Raw genomic sequence first — 19813 nt, 5'->3', positions numbered from 1 at the left:
GTGTGTGTGTGTGTGTGTGTGTGTGTGTGTGTGTGTGTGTGTGTGTGTGTGTGTGTGTCATAGTAGTCACAGGAAATAGCAGTTTATGTTCCATCTTACTTCTTTTCTCACGTGCCATTTTGGAATATTTTAAGACGTAGTTTTTTTTTGCCTCATCACAAATACAAAAGGACAAGTGGAAGAGGAATACAGGTCTGGAGCTGGAGTTGAAACCTCACACAAACACACACACAAACACACACACTCCACAGATCAACCACGACACTCATTTAATATTCTCGTTTCTTAAGTAATCCTCAAGTGTCAAGTGCAGGTCAGTCAGTCTGAGATGAGACGCTTCACTCCTCTGAAGCCAAACACCAGCAAACAAAATCACTTCCTGCTAATCACACCTGTTTTCTACTGAGCTGTGTGTGTGCATGCGCGCGTGTGTGTGTGTGTGTGTGCGTGTGCGTGTGTGTGCCAGTCTGATTATTGAAAGTTGGAAAGAGTTTTAAAAATGTAACGGCCTCTTCACACTTTGGCTGTTCATTTTCACACGACCAGGATCCTGTAAGTTTCCAGAGAGAACTACTGCATCACCTCTGTGTTTATCAACATCTGAGGGAAATCTTTAGTTTTTCATAAATGCTACTGAAATCGGAAAGCAGCGCCTGTACAATCTCATACAATCAATCACAGTAACCCTACAATAGTTCAATGATATTGTCACTTATTCCTCAACTTCCTTCTTCACTAAAGCATCCTGTTCATTTAGTAAATGATGGTCCTACTTAGAGTATGCTTTGGGGCGGGTTTACTGTGATTGACAGGTCGCTGCCGCTACCAGAGCCGTATAAAAAGTCAAGATGGCGACGGCCAAATTGCCGAACTCGACGCTTCATAACGGAAGTCCACAAACCGATGGGTGACGTCATGATGACTACATCCACTTCTTACATACATTCTATGGTCATACAGTGAATATGTGGCCCTAACGGTCTGGGGACTGGTTGGTAATCCAGCCTTGGTGCTTCTCGTTGCAACGCCAGTCCTAAAATGTCAATGGATCATAACGTGTAACACAGCTGAGATCTGACGTGTCAATCAATGTCATTTTCTTTGATCAGATCAATGTCTCAGAGGGCTTCACAGAATGAGAACAGAGTCCTCTGCTGGGGTTTCAAACCACACCATCAGGGTCACACATGTGGGTCAGAGACAGTAGACACTCTCTTTGTACGCTCATGTGCTGCAGCTAATGTTAGTAGCATTTAGTTGTTGGTTTGCTTACCAACCTCGACGACGCAGGGCGTTTACCACAGACACATGTGCTTTACTGCATTCCTGTGTTACTGGGTAATGGAAGCAGCTGGCATCCTGCTGTAAAAATGTACTTTGCAATTTACTTGGTAAAAGACAGAACTGAACACAGTGGTGACACTCTAACACATGTTCAAAAAGCAAGCTTGGCAACATGCTAATACATGCAGACAGACACATCACAGGAGTTGAAAGACCAAAACTTATTGCAGGCTATCTCACAAAATCTGTGAATGAGAGGGCTTTGTGGTGGGAAATGGAAAGCCTTTGGGCAACAATCTTCTTATAGTGAGAGGGTGAGATTATCACAATGGTGGAAAGTCCTTTTAAGCAAAGCCTTGAAGAGAAAACACAGCTTTTAAGTGCTGCATGGAAAAAGGGTGTAAACACAGAGCGGAGAGGAGAGGAGAGGAAAGGACAGGAGATGAGAGACGAGAGGAGAGATTTGGGTCAAATAAAATCAATTTCTAAAGGTGATTTGGTTGCGCACATTATTTTTTCCCTCGAGCTTCAGTACATATTTAGTAAAGTCCACATCCCGAGAGGCACACACAGACACAAGCTTGTACCACACTTGCGAGGACCCTCATTGACTTAAAAAAATCCCTTGTGCCCAAGGCCTCATTCAGATGAGAACAACAAGACGCTAAGAGCATTGGAAGAGGAGGAGATATCGTGAGACACAATAACAGCTCGGTGCTCAAACGTAGTCCAAGCTGATGGAACCCAATGTTGAATTGTTAATGTTAAGATGTCGGCCATATTATCTGAAAAATGCACTACAGGAATGCACTACTGATTTTGTTTTGCTTTGTGTTTCTTGTGTAGCATAAAGGGACTACAACTGCATGTTTGCTGTTCAACCCTGTGCTGTACAATGACAATACATCAACCTTGAGACAGGAGTAATAAATGCAATAAAAACTACACTGGAATATAATTTGGTTTTCCAGGATTTGTTGTCAGTCATTGGTTGCCTGTTCTGGTTTGAAAGGTAGTCTGTGCTGCATTCAGTTAGTATCACAGCCATACTAACAAACAAACTTACCAGTACAGTTAGTGACAGTGTGGCCTCTAGAATAGAATAGAAACCGTTTTTATTGTCATACACGAAATTTGACCTCTGCATTTGACCCATCCCTGTATATAGGGAGCAGTGGGCTGCCAATGACAGGCGCCCGGGGAGCCGGGGGTTCAGTGTCTTGCTCAGGGACACTTCGACACGTGGCACGTCCCAGTCGAGGATCGAACCTGCAGTTACCAGACAACCCTCTTAAGCCAGTGAGCCACGGTCACCCCCATGGTAACAGCAGGGGGCGGGGCTAAGCGAATGGTCAATTGCTGCTAACGTGGGAGTAAAAAAAATGTAATCACAACTATACTACTAACTCTTACCCTAAAATCTGGAGCTTCTCTTATCCCCTCAACAAAAGATTTACCCTGACCTCAAATATTTCCACTTGGTCACCTAACACCCGACCATCTTTATGGAGCACCTCAGGATCTTATCCCACTCTCTGACCTCACCTAACATTGCTCTTGGTGCCCTGTTCCAAACTGATTTGTGACATGGGGGACAGCATTGCTTTACCAAGTTTTAACATATAAAGAGCACTTTAAAGAAGTGAAAACCAGAAAAACAACTCTTCTCCCTCTCGAGGTCAAAAATGGAAACTGGTCAGCACAAAGATAGGGTAGAACTACAGCAGCACAGAAACACACTTAGTTATAAATGCAGAGCTTTATTGTCTGTCCAGCAGTGATAAGACAAACTCCTTCTGGACTATCACTAAGAAGTATGATAGTGTGAGGCTGACTGTGCATTCACAAACTGTTCCTAATGAGTAGAGCTGGATCCAGCACTTTTTCTCTCGGTGGTCACATCATCAGAGAGCTCCGACTTGTTTTGCGCAGCCACTGCGAAAGCTTCTATAGTTGAAATCATCCGATTCTTTCAGAAAGGCACTAGTGTCGTCACAGTGGAGGAAGTAGGTCCCGGTGTGAAAATTTGGACCTTTTATTGCTTCCTAGAAAAGACCTGGTCAGCAGAAGGTCATTTCCTGCAGCACTGTAAACAAAGATGAAACTTGAGAGTGTGCAGCTAAAGAAGAGAGAGACCTTTTGTGCATTGCAATGCCCATACTACTGTACTATTGAGTATGGCAGAAAAATATTTAGTATGTCCCAACTCATATGCCAAAAGCAGCATTGCATTTTGCAGCATGGCTTTCTGACTAGTCTGATCCACAATCTTCTGCACAGGGTCCAATGTTAGAGAAGTAGTATGTCCTAATTGAATGTATCCTGCACGCATTATACTTTGTAAGGGGAGCTGCACTAAAATTGAAGAGATAAAGTATGTTATTTAGAACGCAGTGAGTGTCTCACCTCTGCCTGACATGAATTTGACTCTCCTGCCCAAAAAATGGGTTGACGAAACGAAAGTAACAAGAAGTAATCTAACTTAAAAACCTCTTGCACAATCATTACCATTCATATTTTAAACATTTATGTATCCAGGAAAGGTCAGCTGGGCTCCTATCCAGTAAAATCCGGCTTCTCTTTATATAATCATCATCACAATCAACCCCGAGTGCTCCTTAGTTCAATCACATTCTTCTATTTTTGGCCACTGCTTACTCACTTTCTCCTCTCACCAGCAGCTCAGGGACTCAAACCGACAACCTCATGGGCTCTGAGTCAAAGGATGTAGTCGAGGTAAAATCCATTTAAGCTCAGATCACCCTGCTGATTATTTGCAGAATATAGTTTATTCACCTGGTTGAACTGGCATGAATCCTGATGAGGTAAATTCTTTAGTATTGATTATGTGGAAATGTCTGATGTAATATTAATGTGTATAAATTCATTAAATGCTGCATATTGTGCCAAGTAGAGATCACAGCTTCCCACAGCCCTCCTGGAGCTAAGTGCTGCTGTAGAGAAACTGCAGAACCTTTGTGCACTCAATCATTAGTAAATCCATTTCATTCAAAACTTATTTTTTGGTTTTGCCTGCAGACGTTTAATAGCTTACACGGGTCGCCAAGGAGACCACATCAAGACAACTTTGCTTGGCCATTCATTTCCTTTTTCCCATCAAAAGCATCTGGCTCTCACTTTCTTCTCTCCGTCACACCCTCCTGCTCTGTCTCCCTGTTATTCGCTGCATTCCTCATGGCAACCCAGACATACCTGAGCCCGTCCCAACAAGTGAGCCGGCAATCGGCACGCGTGCCAAGCAGGTGAACAGGGACCCGGCACCGCAATGCAGGTTGACAGGAAGCCATCCAGCAACAAGAGCTGAATTAAAACCACGCTTTCTGCCTTCTGCCTTCTGCCTCTTGTGTCAGAGAAACATCTATAATCTCGACACCATTACCTTAAGCAGAAGTAAACTGAAACTCAAATTAAACTCCCATCAAGTCACACTCTCAAATATGTCAAATATTCTAGTTTTGGCAACACCCAGATTCAATAAAAGATACAGGAATTGATTAAAACGCTTGACAGCAGCTGTCTCTTTGCTACTATCTGACACATTAATTATAATGTTGTTTCGACTTATGGTGTATTGCTGCTGACTGATAATTGGTATTTCCCCTGCGGCAAATTGAATTGTTAATGTTCATGTTTTTGCTCGACAAGTTGTTTATCTTTGCTTCATGACATGGCGAGCTGACTACACAGACTTTGGTCCAGCAATCACCATGGACTGGAATTTGCTTGCAAAAACATCACACATTTTCTGTAGCTGAGCTCAAGTGAATTGTTTTTGAGTGCAATACACTGACTGTGACGAACTGCCCGATTTAAAATAAAGTCCTGATCTAACGAGAGTAGTTCCACTGAGATCATGTCACCGTAGTTATTATCAGTGGCATCTGTATTTTTAATCCACTATTCATTTGTCATCTGTCAATAGGAATGGTTCGTTAGATGATAAGATCTAAATCACTCTCGTGTTTTTTTCCTTTAATACAGAGGCAGAGGAGGCAAATTACCTTGTTTAGCACAAAGCTGTATAGATTGGCTCCCTCTAAAACAACACATTATAAATGAGATTTTACTGTTTGGTGTGGATTAAACAAACGAGTTATATCTTCTCAATTAGTGGTCCTCAGAGATAACGCACCTCCTATCTCACTCTCCAAAAGAAAGCGCCGCATTTACCAAAATGTTGACGTGTTTCTTTGAAATTCATACTTTTTAGTATATTAGAAACATTAAAACAAAATGTCAACAGAAAACACTGGTCACAACGTGTCGTTGCTACGTGTGTAGCTGGCTGTGTTAGTTGAAACTAAACCCTAGGTATACTGCAGGTAATACGCTTACCTTTACTTCCCAAAAGCTTTTTTTAATCAGGACAGGTTTGGATCCTCAACATCTTACAGTCATTGAGTTTATCTCTTTATTGAATCATAAACCACTACATATATAATGATAATCCAAACAGGGTAAGATTAATACTACTAGCAAAAGGGCCCATTTCCATCAGTGAATGGGAGCTTAAGAGAACACACACACACACACACACACACACACAGATGTGGCTCTTCTTGTGGCGTTGATTAGGTGGATCAGGGTCACCAGACACACAATTAAGAAGATCAGGTCACTGTATTTTATAAAGCATGCACACCAGTTATTTAAATTATATGTGTAAGCTTTTATCCATGGACACACACACACACACACACACACACACACACACACACACACACACACGTACTAACACAAAGGTAGGGAGACATTTAATGTTACAGACATAATACCCTGAGGCTGTAGGTTACGCTAAAACAAATGTACACACAAGATAATCTCTTCTCTTTTTAAAACACACACACACACACACACACGCACATACACACACCACAGCTTTTAATATGTTATGTAAAGCCATTAACGCATCCGTTTTTGGTGTTTCATAAACTGTGGATCACTGCAGCTTCAACAAAATGAAGATCCTAATTTATTCCCCGATGTTTTGAATCAATCAAGACAAAAGACTGCCAGACTTTGCAATTATAACTTTAATCATAACAAAGCATCTAAATGGCTGAACTTTGCTGAACTGGTTGAAAGTTGTTTTTGTTTGCACAGTAATGAAAGACTATTTCTGTGCCATGAAAAATACAAGATCAATTTGGTTTTACTTGAGAAACTCAAGCAATGTTTCCAATATCTGGGATTGTCGAGGCATCGAGCAGGTTAAATGAGACGTGTAAATCCAATTACAGTCTCAGCCACAAAAGTGCTCCATCACACATCTAACCTGCACCAACACTGCAGACCAATCTCTCTCAGAGGTCGGACAGAAGAGTGCTGAATCAGCGCACTGTAAAGCATAGCCGAAGTCTCTCAAATCACTAGTTTCCAGATGTTAGAACATTGCTCAACGTGTTTCAGCTGCTGACAAAGGAATAAACGTGGAGTTTGACAAACAGCTCTCCTGTAGGGTGGAGCATCACTGTTGTCCATTTAAAAGAATGAAACAATTCCCCTGAAAGGTAATTCCAGTTCATCACAACATCAGTCACACGTTTCACATTTTCTATCGGAGTTACTGACATCGTGTTCACCAGCTTTATGGTGCAGTGATCTGGAAATTTCGCTAAAATAAGTCAGTTTGTCGATAAGTCAGCAAGAAATACAAGCACTCAGTTTTTACGACATATTTTAAACAAATGTCCACATTAACCAGGCGGTCACTTTGAGTTTCACCTTAAAATAAAATGGTTTAGATTATCTGGCGAAAGAGTTTGGTTTATGTACCACCAGTTTCTTACCCTTTTGGACTGCTATGCAGCAATGTTACTGCGTCCTCAGATCTCAGTGATTACTTTGGTCATAACTGATAGAAATGATGGCAAAAAGAACAAAAACAGGACTAACATTGTAATAACACACAATTATCTGCGCCGATAAAGAGTGCTTGAGTGTGTCTAAATACATGTCATCATCTAATATGTGTTCTGAAGTTATGCTGGCTACAATATGTTGTCTGTAAAATACACTGTGAGGTTGAGCTTAGGCACAGCAAACGCTTTGAGCGAAACATGCTATCATGCTCATAATGACAATGCTAACATGCTGTGATTTAGATGGTACAATGTTTACTATACATCTTATTTTAGCTTGATGCTAACATGCTTATGCATGTTTACTGATTATGGAAAGTTATTACAATTCATTCAGAGGGGGTTGTGGATATCTGCACCACATTCAAGTCAGTTGTTGAGACATTTCACTCAAAAGAAATAAATGTTAACCTGTTAATGGTGCTAGAGGGAAAATCCGGGTATCACCAACATTACCAACATGTCTGTATAAAGGTTCATGGGAATCCAGAGAAATTTCAGTCCAAACCAACATGGCCCTTCCTCGAACTGCACCGCTAGCTAGCTAAAAGTGTATATATAATATGATGGATTGAGTCTGAAATACATTGTTGCTTATAATAACCATCGAAGTCATTCATGGCCAATGTCATTCCATGTCCCATATCGTAGAATATGACTAGACGGACTCACAAACAGATTACCAACGCAACAAGTCACCTTTGCACTTTCTTTTAGGCTCCTTGTTCGATCCAGTCATTTTATTTCCTCTAATGTCATCCACCCATTCCTCCTGTTCTCTGTTCCTCCCTCTCTTCTTCTTCTGCTGAGATGAAAGTTTGTCACGGGAAGTGACCCAGCACTGTGTTACCGCAGTAACAGTCCCGTCTCGTAATAACTGATCTGACCTCTGACCCTAAAAGCTGTAAGGAGAGACATATACACACAGTCCAGTGCACACATACATGATACATGCAGAACAAAAATATCACACGTTATACTGTGATCACATTACATGTTAAATGTACAGTCATTGTTAGAGGACATAACTACAACTAACACACACACTCACACTCACACTCACACGCCCTGAGTGTGCCCCAGCGCTGGTATGACACACCACATCAAAGCGGCTTATTGCTGAGCAGTAAAAGTGGTGCACTGGTTTGAATTTATTCCCTTCAGTCAGACGTTTATTCACTGCTTCCCTTCCTTAATGAGCGTCTTACAATAACCCTGTCACTTGCTGCAGCAAATTACTGCTACCTAAATGAGGAGCTGATGGGGCCTATGTGTGCACGTGTGTGCATGTGTGTGTGTTTCCGTATCACACTCTCTTAAGGGCACCTGCATGTGATTTAACGTTCCACATGGCCTTCCTCCCAAAGTACACTTTTACCTTTTTACTATCCAAGGAGCCAAGGAGCTGTAATGATGAAAGGGGAGAGAGATGGAGGGATGAGAATGCAATAAAATGGAAATCAAAGGAGAGGGAGAGGAGTGACAGATCATCGGTGGAGACTGAAGTGGAAGCAGAGAGGGGGAAAAAAAAGGGAATATAAAGCTGTAATCTACTTCTAAGTGTCTAATAAATCTCAAGTTTACATCTTTTCTCTGTGACATTGTGATTTAAAGTCTTTGTTTTGGCTTATTTATTCACAGTTTGTCACAAATGACTGCGTAATTGATAGACACTTCATTGAACACGATTCTCCATCATCACAAAAAATGACTGACGCTGCAGTTTGTGACGGTTCATCACAATCTTCCCTCAGCAAGCAGAGCTATTCGAGAACTCTGGTCAACATGCAGATCAATGAGCAGTATTTGCATGTTTACCACAAAGAATACTGCCAAAGTCTTTTGTAGATGCAAATTGTACTTCAAGTCAGGGTGAACTGATTTGTCAATATTTTGATGATTAATTAATCTCTTTCTCTTAAACTCTCTTTCAAGCAACAGTGCCAACTTTCCACTAATAACATCCCCTGGTTTCAAATTCTCAAATGTGAGTGTTTTTTTTCTTTTCTTTGTCTTATGTGATCATGAAATGAATATTTTGAATTCCCACATCCATCTCATGGCGTGTCTGAAAGAAAAGATCCCTATTGTACCTGAACGCATCATGTACTGACACATATGGAAGGCTGCTACTCTGCTCACCTGCTGCACAGGCTACGCAGTCGTGTGTTTTTTTTTGAATAATTAAAGAAATAAGTGATCAAATCAAATAACCGAGAACATTATCGTCAGATTAATTGATACTGAAAATAATCGTTATCAAATAATCTAAGAGTCTACAGCCATGCTAGCAGCTCTGTGAGGCTGTACTTGGGCACCGTGGTGCAGCTATATGCTAACATCAGGATGCTAACATTCTCACAAGAAAATGCTATTTTGAGATATTTCAGTCTGAATCAAAGTGGTGGACACGAGTACTTTTTAAGTGCCACCACTTGTTTTGCTGATTCTTTATACAACGCATTAACCATGGTCAATATATAGGAAATACTGTGTTCATTGTTGCCAATATAGGCATGTTTAATGAGAACAAAACAAACATGCAACACAGAGCAATGAAAAATGTAATTGCTGATGCTATTAAGGTCTTGAGACCAGACTTATAAAAATGAAATAAAAAGGGAATGAAAGGGTGAAAGATGGAGTAAAGAGGCAGAGAGTGGAGGAGAAGGAGGTGTAGGCTACCAGTGTTTTGGGTGAAGCTTTCCTTATTTTATACAATTACTGAACTAGAAATACCCCACCGCGCCACAGTCCAGCCCTGTCTGCTGCCCAGCAAGTGTGTGTGTGTGTGTGTTCACATGGCACCAACTTCACCATATAATACCATAATTCTATGTTATTTCTCGGAGTAGTTAAAGGCTCTTAAACTAACTACTACTTTGACTTTCCTTCACTCAGTCAACTGATGTGTGCCACGCTGCGGAGAGTCGGTGTCTGACGGTGCATGTTTGTGCGAGTAGGTGGATAAATCAAGCATCAATCAGCTATCTTTGACTGACGGGATTAGTCCTTGGTTACAGTTGGCCGTAAATAAGGGATTGTGTTGCCCTGTGACTGTTTCTGCAAATGTAAACATGCTGAAGGGTCAAAAAGACAGAAACAAATATGCAAATGACTCAGTGAGATAGTGTGTTATTCCCTCCATGCCAAGGTCAGTGCATTATAGCTGTCATGCTGTGAGCGGAAAAACTGTTAACACATAGATTAACAGGCTGGGATTAGCAGCAGATTAGACATTAGGCTCTAATCCAAACGCACAGTGCTGGTGGTGGTGGTGGTGACGGTGAGGTAGCAAATAGAGGGGTGGAATATGTGAATGGGTGTGTGAAGTGAGATGAGGAGTAATGGGGGCACATCAGAGGCAGATTCTCCGTCCCTGCTCTTTCTCAGCAGGGAATGTTAAATCTCTGTGGTCGGGGGAACATTAGGTCACAGCCCCAGGTCAGCCGTTTCCAGGTCAAGACTTCAATGTCAGAACAGTGGAGAAACTGAATGAATGTGGCACTCGCCGCCTGATTAGAGCTGCTGGGAGAACAGACACAGGATTTTGGAGGGAGCTGGACGGAGATGTGATCTGACGTTTGACTAAGTTTGAAACTCTCTTGTAGCCTTTGATGTAATACCCTCAAACACCATCTGGATCTCTGTACATCTGTATGCAGTTGTTAAAGATGGGTTATTATTTAAAACAAGAACTATCTGAAGGTAATTCTTGCAGTTACTATGGTGCTGATTACAAGTACTCCTGGCTACTTTGCCAAATGTTCACTGCAATGAGATTGCATCATTCAAACAAGCTAATATGAGCTGAAATGAATGCAGTGTTACCACTGGAAAATGGCAAGGTATTTGGCATCTTCCGTAACTTCAAATTTAGGGTCTGAAACAGGTTTGTAGGCTGCTCGATGTGATCATTCAAAAGGAAAGTTAGGAAAATGCAAAGCAGCTCTTTAAATTTCATAAGGAGCACTTCTTCTTCCGCTTGGAAATTCATTATTATGCCTCCCATGGTGCCTTTGGGCAAGGCTCTGTAAGAACTGTGCTGGATCTACTGCACAAAATGTGATACGTTTTTTAGAAACTCATAGGGACACCCTAGTGTATCGTCAGGATTATAACGCACAACGCGTCTTCAAAATGTTATGAGCCAAGGAGCCGTTTTTATGCAGTTCGCCACCTCTATCAAATAAAATGATCTGTCACTCCCGATGGCAAACTATCTAATAAAGCAGAAATGCCATAAAAATAACAATAAAGAATAACATGAAATAGCCTCTGAGCAAGCACTCAGGAGGTTCAAATATACAAAAAATAAAAAAGTGAGAGGAGAACTGGCTGTACGGAGCACAGTAAAGCTCATACAAACACAAACACAGCATGGAGTTTGGATTTTCACAGAAACATGTCTAATTATAGGCCTCATATCTGAGACACGCATGAGAAAAACACACTGCGATGGATCCTTTCTTTAGATGCGGCATTTAGTATCACGTTCTCGATTAATTTACACATCTACTGATATCGCAGGGGGCGGTGACCAGCAGCAAAAGAGCTTACACTTGGACTCAGGTAAAAGCTTCAGCATGATCCTTTATTGATCCGGCTTTCATCAGCATTAAAATCCATCATCTTTTCACTCCACTAGCTTGTAACGTGTCACGATCACTGCCTTCCGTTGCTATTGGAAACTGCTGCCAAGTTAGCTTGTAGAGCTGTGACAGATACACCTGCCACAGACGCCCCAATCACACTCAACGAGATCTGCCTCTGATAAGCACCAGTCAGTGATCCTATCAGTGCTCTGGGTGTGCATGGTGCATGTGTGGTTGTGACTTCCTTTGTAATGTCACGAGCAAAAACATCCTCTATTCCACGCAAAGCACTGAGTTGCTTTATATTTCCTTCTTCCGAGACCGTTCAAGCTATAAAACGGATAAAAACCCTGCTGGGGTTTGAGGAAAATACTTACAAGCTATGTAATTAGTGGGAATAAATGTAATGTCTCCCCTGGTGGCTGTACAGTACAGCGAGTCTAATTGACCGTTACATATTCTTGGCTGCTGATTTAATAGAAATTATCATGTGAATACATTATGTTTTATGGTCATTTTCTTTCATTGTTTTTACTTAACAAAGTTGACATAAATTGTCCTTGACTGATTTTCAGCCATTTTCAGTTGCCTCACTTTCAACTGTCTTACTTTGTGTTGCAGCAGCAGCTTGATATCGCCATGAAAACCTTCAATGCATTGATGTTTGACTCATCACACAGCAGTCCTGCAATAAATCCGTACGGTCTGAAACAGTGGTGTTTCTAGCAGGTGGTCCTTTTATTTATTTTCCACCCCATTTATATCAATCAGGGCAGGCTGAATACCAGAAACATCTCTGTGTGTCCTGCAATAAATCCTCCTTCACGACAGAAAGATTTATGTCACCAGAGTTGTATTACACTGCATTAGTTTTAGCTCGGTGTACCTAATAAACTGGCAACAGTGTGTATTTATACAAAACAATTGAAAATAATCAGTTCATTACACAATGATGAATCAATGTCATGGAAAACTGGACTGATTGTGTTTCATCTTATCGGCATTTATTTTGCTGCCAAGACTTGAATTGCAACGATGGATATCAATCCTTGTAATAACCAATTAATAGGAATCCGGCCGTCGGAGACTTTGTAAAGCCTCGCTACATTCTCTAATACCGCATGTAGATAACCCACTGAGGAGACTGCACTCGTGTCCTTCCCTGAAATTACAAACCACCCATTGCATGACAGCTAATAAGCAGAGCTGCGAGCTGCGAGCTGCAACGCCGAGTGAACGCACTAAGCCGACACATCTCATCCGTTCCCGTCCTGTCGATTCACTGTCATGAGAAGTTATTAAAAATGCTTCAAGTGCAAGTGAAGTTACTACACATCTATATATAGTGTTGCACTATATTACGTAATGAAACTCATCTCATTATTCTTTTTTAGCACATGTAGATAATGAATTTGTCAATTAAAACACAGTGAAAATTGAACTATTTGCTGAACATGAATTAATCAGTGATGAATGTAGGGCTGCAAGTAACTTTTATTTTCATTATGAACTATTGTGTTCATAATTGTTTTCCTCAATTATTCAATTAACCAGAATTATTTTGTTAAATTATTCAATATATCAATTAATTGCTATTTGACTGCATTAATGTAACAGCTCAGAAACCACCAGTATAACCAGTTCATTTCACTATGTAAATGCCGGTTACACCAATAAATCTTCATCACACACACACACACACACACACACACACACTCACACACACACACACGCACACACAGTGTATAGGGCCCCGTGGAGCATATGCATGAAGAGCGTTGACTCATAAAGCAACCAAGCAACCACCGAGTCCACCACATCAGACAAACTGCGCTTCTTTTCATTTGGAAAACAGATGGACGCTCGACTCCCAGAGAGGGGGAGAAAGATGAGAAGAGGAGGACTGGGAGAGGAGGAGGAGGAGGAGGAAGTAAAAATAGTGGCTGATAAGAAGGAGGAAGTAAACATTCAAAGGGAGGAGGGAGAACAAGGATGAGAGGTGTGAACCAGAGCGGCGGGAGAGAGAAGCAGAGGTTATCGAGAGACGATGCTGGTTTGTACCACATTGATTTTAGGTGCAAAGATTGATGTTACGGCATTGAACGGTTTGTGTTTTTGCTCCTCCGTTCCTGTTTTTTCCCTCTACCTACCACTCCTTTAATATGTGATCCTCATGGAGACGCAGGAGGGCTGTATGACTCTTACTCTTGCATTCATGTCTTTGACTTGATTATATGTTGGCAATGGAGGAACTGAATCTATTGGGCCTTTCCCCACAGTCATTCTGGATAATAGCTATGGGAGCACCCGAGCCACGATCAGTATCGAACTATCAAACCACTTGTAGCGACACCCATCTCATGTCAATGAAGGAGAGATGACAGGAATGAGCCTCCACCCTTCTTCCTTTTGATCTCCTCTGCTCACTCCCCTCCTCCTCCTCCTCCTCCTCACCTCTATCTCTGTCCGTCTCTCTCTCTCTCTCTCTCTCTCTCTCTCTCTCTCTCTCATGTCGCTGGATCAGACATCATGAAAGATTCACAGCTCTGCTTTTAACACATCAAGCCTACCACACCTCCCGTCCTCCTCCGCTCTCTCACAAACACAAGGCAACCCTCCTCTCATATCTGAGCCTGTCTTGGAAAACAATGCAGAGAAGGAAGCAGGAATAAGACAGACAACAAGGAACAGGGGCAGGGATGAGTGCAAAAGTGATAACGAGATTGTATGTGTGTGTGTGTGTGTGTGGACTGGATATCCGGCGTTCCACTTGGTGGCGTATGCTGTGAGCGCCTGAGTGAGCATGTGATGTGTGACAGATGACGGACAGTATCAATTTCGTCTCTCTCACACACACACATACGTAACCGCTCACACACACACACACACACACACAAGGGACAGCCAGACACAGTGGACAGATATGAGCCGCCATCACCGGATGCTAGAGCAGGTAAACTGGCATAAATTCACACACACACATTTGTCATGGGCTTTGTAGTATTGCAGTATTCTCACAGGTAAAGTAAACCATAAAAACACACAGAGAGGAAATGCTCTTCAGGCGCTCTTAGGCAGGGAACCTCACAGGTTCTTCATCAGAGCAAAACTATTAGCTGTTTGCTTTTCTCTGACCAGCAGTTTCACCTTAAGGTTCCCAGCAACGTGCGAAACTGACCATTTGCACCTTTAGCAGTGGTGTTATAAAATGCTGCGTACAATTTCTCTCTAAACATTCTTTATATAATTGTAAGTCTGCAACTATGGATCCTTTTCATCATCAATTAACCTATCAATTAGTGTTCAAAGTAATCAATGGGTTATTTAGAGCCCAAACTGACATCTTTGTATTGTTTTTCTCTGAAAATATGCGCTTAATTCAGAAGGAAACTTGAGTGATATATTGAATTATTCCTCAGCCTCAGGTACAGTGCATCTAAAGAAAGGGGATTGACATTGTGTGAATGTAAATGAATGGAGGCTCCCTAGCTGACTTGGCGTTGTTACGGAGTTATTGACTGGTAACCGAACCAGTAATGTATCATAATCTACAGGTAATCTGACCTAAAACACAGTGTACTATGTAAAACACTATGTTCTTTCAAAACAAACGTGACAAATGCTCAATATGAAGGCTACATAACCCACACGGGCGTCCAAACTCACCACCTCCCAATGCAGAATATGAAGCGTGCAGGACACAAAGTCTCTCTCTGTCCTGTGTCATACGATCACATGGGTGTGTGCTGCTCTGCATGGACAATGCATGTGTGAATGAAAGTAAGTGTCTTCCCTGGAGAAGGTGTTGGCTTTCACTGACTTTTAAACACACAAACATACATTCACACACGTGCACACACACACACACACACACACACACAGTAGGAGGAGCTAGTCTTTAACTATTGACCAGGTACAATGTGAGGGAGCTAAAAACGCTCGCAGGCACAAAGACAGACGGGTAGACAGCAGGAAAGACGACTTCCATTCACATGGTGTTAAACCTACGGGACAAAAGGTGTGAGAAGAATAGAGGCTTTTTCCTAAACTCTGCGCAGGAATTAAGAGCATCGGCTTGTCAAATTACACACTGTTTACTTTGGTGTCATGCTATTTATCATATCCACTTACAGATAAAGATCTCACAAGTTGTTTACACCTGGCAATAATGTGCATTTCATATCCAGACTGTCTTCCGCATATCTGGCATTATATTGTGTTTCATTCCTTCTTTCCTTTGCAATTGGCTACAAGTATACTGAGATCCTGCACTTCCTTTTTGAATCTGCGAGCAAATTTCTAGCTACTATGTTGGTTTGGTAAAAATAACAAGCGATACAGATTGAGCAGAATTGCATCACTGATGTTTTACTAGTTGGTAGTAGTAAAAGTAGTCCGAGTAGTAGTAGTAGGAGAAGGTGACAGTTGCCAAAATTCACCTGCAAAAATCTAAATTTATGAAAAATGCCCTGACAATAACAACTTTCTGCCCACAATTTTGTCATGTATTACTAATTTTCAAAGCACTTTTGTTTGACATTGAATCACTTATCCGTGAGGCTGTTTGAATGAAAGTTTGTCATTTTTTTTACTTTATGAAAGGGTTTGTGGAAAAACTACTGTTTTGGTAATGAGATGCAGGTATTGGTATCAAAAGATTCCAAATCAATAGCCATCCCTAACCAGGAGTATTATCCTGTATATTCAGTGTTTGTCTCCCAGTGGAGTCAGTAAAAACAAGTAACCTTCCGCTATTGTGCTCTGCAGGTAATGCTAATCATGAACTCCTCTTGACTGGCAACAGCTGGATCTTGTCCCAAATCATTAATAACAGATTGATCCTCCGAAGACGAGCCTGCATGAACAGGACGGGCTGAAAAATCTATATGTATGTTTCCAGTGCTGAGGGATCAAAGATACATCTAGAAATCAAGCAAGCCTGAATGTTTTGCTTTAATATAACTATTTTTGCTTCTAATGTTGATTTTTCACTGATTTGACACATAATTTCCCTTCAGTAAAACATTCTTATGTGTTTATTCTATTAATATATCTATTAATATATATAACTTTATTAAGCTTCCCCTGTGTCAATAGTGCAGGCAGGACGGACCACTTATGATTTACAAAATCACACAGTCATTAAAGTAAATAAAATTAGTCTTGTGATGATTTTGTAACTAACTTACTGATTATTTTAACTACACAGTCTTAGATAATAAAAAAAAGACATTACAGATCAGTTATCCTTAAAAAAACATAGAGTTGTGAATGGAAACTATTTACTTCTGAGCACTTCTTTTTACCACTGCATGTTAGCAAAAATAATGGTGGGTGAAGATGCACAAACTATAACAATGAAGTTGCATCTTCCAAACAATTTACATTCCCCCTAATGGCCATAAAGGTGCAGAAAAGGCATCCAAATGAATGAATCAGCATTTCAGGTGCAAACATGAGCCGGTTGCACCAAATGGTATAGTTTGTGTGAGGAACCCTGCTCGACGCTAACACCCTCCAGAGTGACACTGACACAGGAGTGCAGGGGAGTCTGTTTCTCCCTGAGCGGGGAAGAAAAAAAAGCTAAATTTACCAACCTTGGGTCTCTGGGATGAGAAAGATTGAAGAGGCCCGGTTCCTATCTGGTTGTCAGTTTTGTAATGGGTTCTGGGAAGGAGGAAGTCTTGCTCAAATAACTAGAGCAGATCAAGGTCCAAGTGACTGAAGCATTGTGTTTTTCATCTGTCAATAAAAGATGAGTTTTTAATGGAAAGGGAGGGAGAGAGTCGTGTCGGGTTTGACTGAGACCTTGAGTGACTCACTTGCTCAGTCTCTGTCAACCCACCTCACTGTCTGTCTCTTTTTCTGTCTGTTTCTGTCTCCACTTTTCTTTGGTTCAATCTTGTCTTGTTTCTTGGTCTCTATTTCAAACACACACACACACACACACACAAACACACACATCCAATATTAATAACTCACCGGCACACATGACTATTTTCATACACAGATCATACACGCTGTGTACATACACACGCCTCAGTCTCACCTCTCTTTCATCTCCTCCTGTACCTCTTTAGGTGAAACAAAGGAAGAGACAGAGAGTCAGACCATTGCCTTAAAGGGGGAAACAACTCCATTTCCACAAATCCCATCTGCACTTTCCTCAAGGCCGTGACAATTTAATCAGTATGTGTGAAGAGTGGCGACCAGAGAGATGAGCTACAGACGTCTGGTAGACTGACTGACTGAGGGTTGAGCTGATTGATTAATTGACTGGCTGGGTAATTGACTGATTGATTAAACACATGATTGCTTGAATGGCTGGATGGCTGTCTGACTGAGAAGGGTGCCACGATGAAACAAAGGAATAGAAAAACAATCCCAAGTCTTACTGTTTCCAACTTTGTGACAGCAGGTTATGCTGCGAGCCTGCTGAGCGGTGCTTTTTTGTATTAAATGAAATTATTAGTTTATGCAAATGGAAAAAAAAACAGGCCATTTCAGCATCTATTGAGTCCCACATAGGCACACATAGACACATACACACCCCACGCCTGCAGTCCAGAGCAGAGCAGACAATGAAAAATGCCCCAGAACACATTATTCTGGTTTAACATGGAGTTACAGTAGACAACAGCAGAAAGCAAATCCATATTCTCCTCTTTTGTTTCTATGAAAATCTGTTCACACCTACAGTGCAAACAACCATAAATGCCCACAACAGCTCCACAAGGCACATTACTCACACCCACCCATCTGCAACCCTGACTTCAGCAGACAATGAAAATGCCCCCAGAAAGCACTGGGATGTGCAGGAGAGCATCGGCTGGGAGACACCTCACTTAGGATGGGTGCATTGCTCAGTGAGGGAAATGGGAAAAAGAGAGAGGGTGTATAAAGACAATTCCACAATAAGAGGCATAAACTGAGATGTAGCCTAATATAATCACACCTGCCTTTTGCAATGAATGATGAAACATGTTATTAATGCAATTTAAAACTTGGCCAAGCAAGCATTTACACTGTTGCCATAGGAGATACAAAACCCCACGATGTCCGAGAAAAGTCATCGAACATTGTATCATAACATCCTGTTATATTTGAGCGAGCCAGCTATTTCCTGTTTTCATCATAATTATAAAGACTGATTTAATAAGTGATGCGAAGTGAAAGATCTCCACAAGAACTCACCGGAGATCTCTGTCTGGGGGACCTCCACTAGAGTGAACCCTTTCCCGGTGTAGAACTGCCGCAGGTCGGTGCAGCTCCTGTCCGCCCCGGCCACCGGGCCCGGTGCCGCAGACAAACACAGCAAGACACAGAGTAGCACCGGGAGACGCATCTTCTGAAGTGTAGTCCCTTTTTTTTTTTTCTTTGCTCACAATCAGTCAGAAAATCCGGAAGATTTGTGGTCCGAGTGAATCTAGCAGGAGTTATTAGGAGACCCCTTGTCTTCTGTGTTGCTTTTTATATATGGTTAAGAGTTGTAAGTCTGTCAGGAGAAGCAGTGTCCTCCGTCCAAACTGCACAGAGCTCCGGTTAACTAACGCACGGACCAACCTGGCGAGAGAGAGAAAAAAAGGCACCCGTGGTGGGCAAGTCCTGTGTGTTTCTGTGGGAGAAGAGGTGCGACGCGCGGTTGTAGGTGTCAGGTACACCCCGCTCCTCCTCCTCCTCCTCCTCTTCCACAGCGCTGCTGGCTGTGAGATGCAGAGGTGTCAGAGACAAAAGAGAGAGGAAAGGAGAGATAGAGAGAGTGTGTGTGTGTGTGTGTGTGTGTGTGTGTGTGTGCCAGCAGGTGTCGCTTAGTCAAAGCGGTGCAGATCGACCACGCGTAGACCACCGGTTCATGATTATGGGAATCAGCCCGTTTAGAGGGAACAATAGAGCAAAAGCCGGTACCTAATTGAGGTTTCAGACAGGAGAAGAACTGTGCGGTAAATCTCTCGTTCCAGTCTTTGGGACAATGAAATGAGATGGTGTGCGGTAGAAAGTGTCAATGCTCTCTCTCTCTCTCTCTCTCTCTCTCTCTCTCTCTCTCTCTCTCTC

The 19813-nt window shown here is 41.8% G+C and overlaps 1 protein-coding gene across 1 annotated transcript in view; it reads right to left on the bottom strand.

The window, feature by feature from the left end:
- gpc1a (glypican 1a) overlaps nucleotides 1-19727 on the bottom strand; it is a 32854-nt gene extending 13127 nt beyond the window's left edge. The window contains exon 1 of the mRNA XM_031869693.1: nucleotides 18956-19727. Coding sequence (XP_031725553.1) covers nucleotides 18956-19106 — 151 coding nt within the window. The 5' untranslated portion in view covers nucleotides 19107-19727. The remainder of the gene's footprint in view (nucleotides 1-18955) is intronic.
- Nucleotides 19728-19813: the final 86 nt, after the last annotated feature.

The sequence above is a fragment of the Anarrhichthys ocellatus genome, unplaced genomic scaffold (assembly GCF_004355925.1).
Source record: "Anarrhichthys ocellatus isolate YVR2014 unplaced genomic scaffold, GSC_Weel_1.0 scaffold48, whole genome shotgun sequence".
Classification (NCBI taxonomy): domain Eukaryota; kingdom Metazoa; phylum Chordata; class Actinopteri; order Perciformes; family Anarhichadidae; genus Anarrhichthys; species Anarrhichthys ocellatus.
This window is presented reverse-complemented; position numbering and strand designations above follow the sequence as displayed.